The sequence below is a fragment of the Nycticebus coucang genome, chromosome 18 (assembly GCF_027406575.1).
Source record: "Nycticebus coucang isolate mNycCou1 chromosome 18, mNycCou1.pri, whole genome shotgun sequence".
Classification (NCBI taxonomy): domain Eukaryota; kingdom Metazoa; phylum Chordata; class Mammalia; order Primates; family Lorisidae; genus Nycticebus; species Nycticebus coucang.
Window position 1 is genome coordinate 23265773 of NC_069797.1, and position 7529 is coordinate 23273301.

Below are 7529 nucleotides of genomic sequence, written 5' to 3' on the forward strand. Positions count from 1 at the left end.
TTCTCCTCCCACTGAGTGTCCCTTTCTTCCCACACCCTTTTTCTTCCCCGTTACTCACAGATTCCACCCTGATGGTTGGCGGTCCACACTATGCCCAGATCTCTCAGGACAAGACCAAACACTCTGGGATCTGCAGGGGGCAAAACTTCAGACTGCCATGCAAGGGGAAAAGGGTGGACTGGGAGTTTGGAGTTGTGAGGGAAAATATCTGTTCAATTTTATGACTGATAGGGTGGTGTCTAGTTTCATAAGTGGGACCTCCCTGGAGAAAGACCTGGAGTTTAGAGGCTCTCTCCAGTGAGGTAAAATGATAGGTCTTTGTTCCCTGCTCCTTCACATATAGCCTGCGACAAGTGTCCTGCTTGGGGCAGGGGTCTCACATCCTCTAGTTGATAGACTTTTTACCTGTAATTTGCTTTCTTGAATGCTCTTCCTTGGAGTTACAGCTTGCAGAACTTCTTTTTTGGCTCAGCTCCCCACTTTTGGCTTCATAGAGTCTGATTCCATCCAGTTTTTCTTCCTCTGCTCAGGAGCCTCTGCCAAGGCTTGCTACCAGTCAGCTGTCTTCCCAGAATTCTGAATTTGTTAAATAACTAGCTTTTTAGGACAAAATTTTACCATATCAGATCATTTCTTTATATTCTTTTCTTTTTTTAACCTTCTTTATCCAAAAATACAACTTTATACCCTAACTTTCTTTGCATCCTTCTCTCTTATCTACTGGTTCCTTTTTAACTTGCTTAATTTGTCAAACTCTATGTTTTGAATCTACCTTTAAATAACTTTTGAATTGGAAAATTATTCTTTCCTTCTTAATAAATAACATATTTCATGTCCTTATAAATTTTTTTCCAAAAAACTTACTTTTGGCACCCCTTATATACAGAAGCACATGTATATGTGTGTGTGTGTATATACATATATATATATATATATTTTTTTTTTTGTACATAAAGTGCTTCTTTTTTTAATGAAACAAATCTGAAAGAGGTACAGTCAGGCTCAAGTTGTGCAGTTCACAAGCATGGAGAAAACAAACAAACAAAATGACAGAGTTCAGGAAGGACAGTCTCAGTTAACCCAAGATGAGGCTGGACTTGCCCCCAGGGGGATTTCTTCTGGATGGCACCAGGGCAGGGGCCACCGGGCTGGGAACAGGGGCAGCAGGCACAGGCTTCCCTTCACTGCGCTCCAGGTTGGCTTGCAAGTCTGTGTCCACATTTTCATGAATGTCTCCTTCTCCCTTCAGATCTAAGAAGTCTCCAGAGTTTGCTTCAGAAGAGTTCCTTCTCTGGGATCCAGATAACTCTAAATCTTCTCTGCCGCCGCTGGACTTGGCACCTGCCAACTTGGCCCAAAAAGGAGAGTTTTCTTCAGGTGTCCCAAAGATGTCAGAGGCCATCTTGTTTTTCCTCACAGGTTGTTCTGTTGGTTCATCAAAGCCTAACAAAAAGTTGGATCCACCACCTGGAGGCCGCAAAACCCGGGAGCTGTTTCTGCTGTTGGGGTTGACACCAGAGAAGGTGGTGGTGGTGGTCATGGCACCAAGAGGTGAGCTGGTGCAGGAGCCAAATGCTGAAAAGGTCGGACTAGAGGAGCTTAAGAAAGACCCAAACCACCCCAGCAACCACCGCTGCAGGAGCCTCCACCCATACAGAAGCACATATATTGACCAGAAAATTTTAACTATTTCTTTCTTTCTTTTTTTTTCAACAGAGTTCCATACTTTGTTGCCCTTGGTAGAGTGCTGTAACATCATAGCTCACAGCAACCTCAAACTCAAACCTCCAGCTCAAGTGATCTTCTTGCTTCAGTTTTCCTTCTTCTTTCTTTCTTTCTTTCTTTTTTTTTTTTTTTTTTAGTAGAGATGGGGTCTCACTTTTGCTCAGGCTGGTATGGAACTCATGAACTCAAGCAATCCACCTGCCTCTGCCTGGCCTTAACTATTTATTTCTTATGAAGTAAGAAATCTTGAGTTGTCTGTCACAAGCATTTATCTCATTTATAATTACCTAAGTTATTTATTTTAGCAGATTGTTTAGATTTTAGAGGTCTGGAGGGGTGCAGTGGCTCATGCTTATAAACCTAGCACTCTGAGAGGCCAAGGTTGTGGATCACCTGAGCTCAGGAGTTCGAGACCAGCTTGAGCAAGAGTGGGACCTTGTCTCTACTAAAAAGGAAAAAATGAGGCAAGAGGATCACTTGAGCCCAAGAATTTGAGGTTGCTGTGAGCTATACAGCACTCTACTGAAGGTGACAAAGTAAGATTCTGTCTCAAAAAAAAGGATTCCGTGGTCATTTTAAGTTATTGTTAGTCATTTTTTACCCTATAAATCATAGATACTCATCTAAGTAAAAACCTTAAAGTTAAACAGATGTGTATTTTTGCCAGTAACTCAGAAGATTTAGCTATTGTCATTAAACCAACAATATTAAATTAATATTACTTATCAAAAATGACATAAACACATATTACTGTGTTTTTGCTGGCTTATACTTTTATAACCTTTGTATCAAACTTTAACACCTTAAAAGCATAAAAATTACTAGTAAACCTAGGCAAAAATGTTTGCTGACAATTTGAAGACATTATTTTTATGTTACTAATAATATTTTTAATAACTCAGTTTATTAAAAATGAATTAACTTCATGTGAATTTAAAAAATTTTTAGACTTATTTACTTAATTTATGAGCATATCTTTATAAGCCAATTGGTACCATGTAGACACAACATATAATGTAATACATTTATATACAAAGAAACACAAATTTATACTTATATACATATATGCACACAAAAATATGAATAGTTTTTCCTCTGAATTCCAGCCACAAGATAACAAAATAAACTCATTAGTGTGCAAAAGATGGTTGGATCCAAATTGTTTCTGACAAAGTTGGAACTTCTTCACATGGCCAAACTTTAGTTGTCCCAGTAGATAATATAATGAAAACTAAGGGCCAAACTTGGGTAAAGCAGCTTCCATGGCAGTTTGAGTTTTTAAAAAAGTCTTTTTCATCTTTTTTTTTCCAGTTTCATATGAGTTTTTTGTTTTAGAATATAAAAGTATAAGTTTATTTTATATTAGAAAAAGGGAAGAAAGTGGGGGAAGAGATGAGAAAGAGAGAAGAGAGCGGAGAGCAGAGAGAGAGGGAAGATGGGGGATGGAGAGAAAAGGAGGGAGAAAATGACTTGGCATCCCAAAGAAAGAAAGAAGAAGTTCTTTCTTTCCCAAAGAAAGAAAAGAACTCAGCCTCATATGAGTTGTTGTATTTTGTTTTTTTTTTTTGTTTGTTTTTTTGAGACAGAGCCTCAAGCTGTGCGTTGGGTAGAGTACCATGTCATCATAGCTCACGGCAACCTCCAACACCTGGGCTCAAGCAATTCTTCTGCCTCTGCCTCCCAAGTAGCTGGGACCACAGGTGCCTGCCACCATGCCTGGCCATTTTTTGGTTGCAGCCGTCATTGTTGTTTGGCAGGCCTGGGCTGGATTCAAACCCGGCAGCTCAGGTGTATGTGGCTGATGCCTTAGCCACTTGAGCCACAGGCACCGAGCCAAGTTTTTAATGTTCACATTTAAGCTAGAACTGAGAGTTCCAAGTAATCTCACATTAGTGATACCATAGAAGATAAGTTTTGTCTCACCATTGCTAACTTAGTGATGCCATTTTAAAATAGGCAGAAAAGAAAATAGATAGAGAACTTTAATAGACTCTACATTTTAACTCTATAGTGGCAGATACAGGGGAAACACACCTGGGACTGGCCACTAATGCTGATTAATCTATAGCACCCAGGAATTGAGTAACAATAAGAGTTCCTGAGTTGGGCCTGGTGGCTCAAACCTGTAATCCTAACACTTTGGGAGGCTGAGGCAGGTGGATTGCTTGAGCTCAGGAGTTCAAGACCAGCCTGAGCAAAAAGTGAGACCCTGTCTCTACGAAAAATAGAAAAACTGAGGCAAGAGGATTGTTTGAGCTCAAGAGTTGGAGGTTGCTGTGAGCTATGATGCCACGGCACTCTATCCAGGGTGACAGCTTGAGACTGTATCTCAAAAAAAAAAAAAAAAAAAAAGAGTTCCGACATTAAAAGCTGAAAACCCTGGAGCATCTGGAGGTAGCTTGCTAAGGACACCCAGAACATCTGGGGGAATGATGGCTGCCAGTAATTTCCAAAGGCACTCAACCTAACACAAATTAGGGTCACAGAACAATGTGGCTCTGGCAACCTACAGCCACACAACACAATTAGAAACCTCCTGACCAACAAAAGAACATAAGATCTGAAGGGGAAGTCTAAGGAAGGGATGAGGGTGACTGGGTCAGGGTGAAGAGAATGGAGTTTAAATTAAACAAGGGAAGTACCTTGCCTGACATAAAACAGACGCAGTTGTCCAATGGCCAAAACCAAAGATTATAAATGCAACAACAAAATAAGCATAAGCATGGATGATTCAGTTACTAGGGAATGAAAGAGGTTAAAAGATCACAAAGCCCATGAGAAAAAGAGGGGATGTCAATATATTAACCATTCACAGTGCAACAATCAGATTTGACAAGGAGAGACTCACCTGTCCATCAGGTCCAAATGGTGCCAGACAGTCTTAATTTGGGTCTGGATGAGGACCTCTCTTTACCCCACACTGGGTTCCAGGAAAGATGATACGAGATAGTGGACCTCAAATACAGAACCCAGCCTGAAGCCCAAGTGGGTTCTTGGCTTCCTGTAGGAAAGAATTCAAGAGTGAGCTGATGAAGTGAAGCAAAAGCAAACTTATTGAAGTAAGAAAAGAAAAAAGGAGTCTATTCTACAGACAGGGTAGCAGCTATCTCTCAGAGCAAAACAGAGTAGTACTTAATGAGTTTCCAAGGTCTGAAATACAGTCGAACCTCTGTAAGTTGACCACCCAAGGGGCTATAACAAAGTGGGCAACACACAGTGGTCAACTTAGGTGGTCGGTGTAGGGGGTGGGCAACTACGGGGCTCCACTGTACCTTGTATTTAGTTTTATGTTTAAGCAGAGGCAGGATTATTCATAAAATTTCTGAGAAAGGGGTGGGAAGTTCTAAGAATTGGAGGTTTCTCCTCTTCCTGAACTATATAGGGTAACTTCTGGGAGCCACTACAGCATTTATAAACTGTCACAACACTGGTGGGAGTTTCTTTTAGCATGCTCATACATTATAAGCAGGGTATAATGAGCAGTGAGGAAACCTGAGGTTGTTTGCTTGTGGCCATCTTGGTTTTAGCTGGTTTTGGCCAGCTTCTTCACTGCCTCCTGTTTTACCAGAGACCTTAGTTTAGGTCTTCTGAGCCTTTATCGAACAGGTCCTGCTGGTTCCCTGTCTCAGCACCGTTGTGCAGCAATCACCACCATCCATCTCCAGAACTTTTTCATCTTCCCAAATGAAAACTCTGTTCTCATTAAACAATGACTCCCCATCAACTGTTCCCTCCTGAACCCAGGTAGCAAGTCTTTCTTTAAAAAGGCTAAAGCATTTTTAAAACCTTCAAAAGCCAGCTGGTAGAGCCAGGTGCAGCAGCTCACACCTGTAATCCTAGCACTCTGGGAGGCTGAGGTGGGAGGGTTGCTTGAGCTCTGAGCTCAGGAGTTTGAGGCCAACCTGAGCAAAAGCGAGACCCTGTCGGGCGTTGTGGCGGGCTCCTGTAGTCCCAGCTACTTGGGAGACTGAGGGAAGAGAATCACTTGAGCCCGAGAGTTTGAGGTTGCTGTGAGGTATGATGCCCCGGCACTCTACCGAGGGTGACATAGTGAGACTCTGTCTCAAAAAAAGAACCCAACTAGTAGGAAGGTAGTGAGTTACCTCAACTGATTGTTCACAATCGGTTATAAATCGAGCTTCTTGTTCTACTCCTTCCCTCCTTCCCATTACTGTACTTGATGAGTCTTTTAAAAAAAAAAAAGCCACTATTTTACCTACTAGTGAATGCAGGCACAGCCAGGCCACCATGCTATCTTTGAACTGTTACTGAGCAAAACAGAACAGAACCATTAAAGCAAGCATTCCCCAAAACCCATTGAGAAAAATCACAGCTTGGCCTTCCTTCCATGTTAACCCACTACATGTGCCGCTCCCTGCAGGACCAGAGCACAGAGGTGTGCGTCCCCACTGCGGGCCAGAGAGCCACTGAAGGGGAGCTGGGTTGTCCCAGGTGTTCCCTGCTGGCAAGGGGCTCCAATGGGTCTCAGTGCTGGAGAGCTGGACTTTTCTGGGTGTAGGGGCTTATCTAGTATAGTGTTAAGACATAAATTTCCAATAAAAGACAACATTTATAGATCAATATTATTGGAATGAATGTGCTATTGCAAAATCAATTCCAAACAGATTTTAATTAAAAATTTAGTTAAAATTCTTTTTTTTTTTCTTTCACAAAGAGGGTCATGTGGGCAAGAAAGTAGATTCAGCTTCTGCAGGACAGAACAGACTATCAATATCTATAAATAAAAATTATTTTTGCATTGCTTAAAATCAGTTATTTATACTCTATAGAGAGTTGGGATCTCTAGAGCTGCCCCAACTTCCAGGCCTTAGACCAGTACTGGTCCGTGGACTATTAGAAACCAGGCCTCACAGCAGGAGGAGAGAAATAGGTGAGAGAGCAAAGCTCCATCTGTATTCATAGCTGCTCCCCATCATCTGCACCATTGTCTGAGCTCTGCCTCCTGTCAGATTAGATTCTCATAGGAGTGCAAACCCTACTGTAAATGGAGCATGAGAGGGCTCTAGGTTTCTCACTCATTGTGAGAATCTAATGCCTGATGATCTGAGGTGGAGCTGAGTTGGTAAGGCTAGCACTGGGGAGAGGCTGTGGATACAGATTATTATTAGCAGAGAGGTTTGACTGCAGAGACCATAATAAATCAATTGCTTGTAGACTCATATCCTATCATCCCTCTACCCTCCATTCCCCCCTCACCCCAGGTGCATGGAAGAATTGTCTTCCATGAAACCAGTCCCTGGTGCCAAAAGGGTTGGGGACCTATTGCTCTGAAGTTTAGACAATGCATATATTTCTGATGAAACAAAATTTTTTATCTACTTAAGAATGGGAGAGCTGAGATTAAGGAATTAGCAAAAAAAGAGCAGGTCAATAGAATTTCTGAGATAGCATGGGCACTGAGAGGCTTTTGTAAACCAACAGCAAGAGTCCTCCCAACTTCTGGGAGGTATCAGAGCTCTGACGGTATATTTCTTACCTATAGTCTGGGTTTTCTACTGAATGTGGCAGTGAAACCCTCTTTGATGAGAGATCTATGGGCTTCCTTCAGGGACAGCCAAAGGGGGGAGCCACAAAGCTAGGCTAGATCCCATCTAAGTGTGTTGCTTAAACACACGAGCCTTAATGGAAAGGTGTCTCACCAGTTTTTGAGATGAAGGCAAAGCTGCAAAAGAGGGGCACTTGGGCTGCTAAGGCACCTGACCAAGGCTGAGCCCCTTAGGCAGGGGTCCTCAAACTTTTTAAACACGGGGCCAGTTCACTGTCCCTCAGACCCTTGGAAGGCC

The 7529-nt window shown here is 42.2% G+C and overlaps 1 protein-coding gene across 1 annotated transcript; it reads right to left on the minus strand.

The window, feature by feature from the left end:
- Positions 1–952: 952 nt before the first annotated feature.
- LOC128570346 (jupiter microtubule associated homolog 1-like) lies at positions 953–1630 on the minus strand. The gene has a single exon (XM_053569356.1). The coding sequence runs from the start codon at positions 1538–1540 to the stop codon at positions 1076–1078; it is 465 nt and encodes a 154-aa protein (XP_053425331.1). The 5' UTR covers positions 1541–1630; the 3' UTR covers positions 953–1075.
- Positions 1631–7529: the final 5899 nt, after the last annotated feature.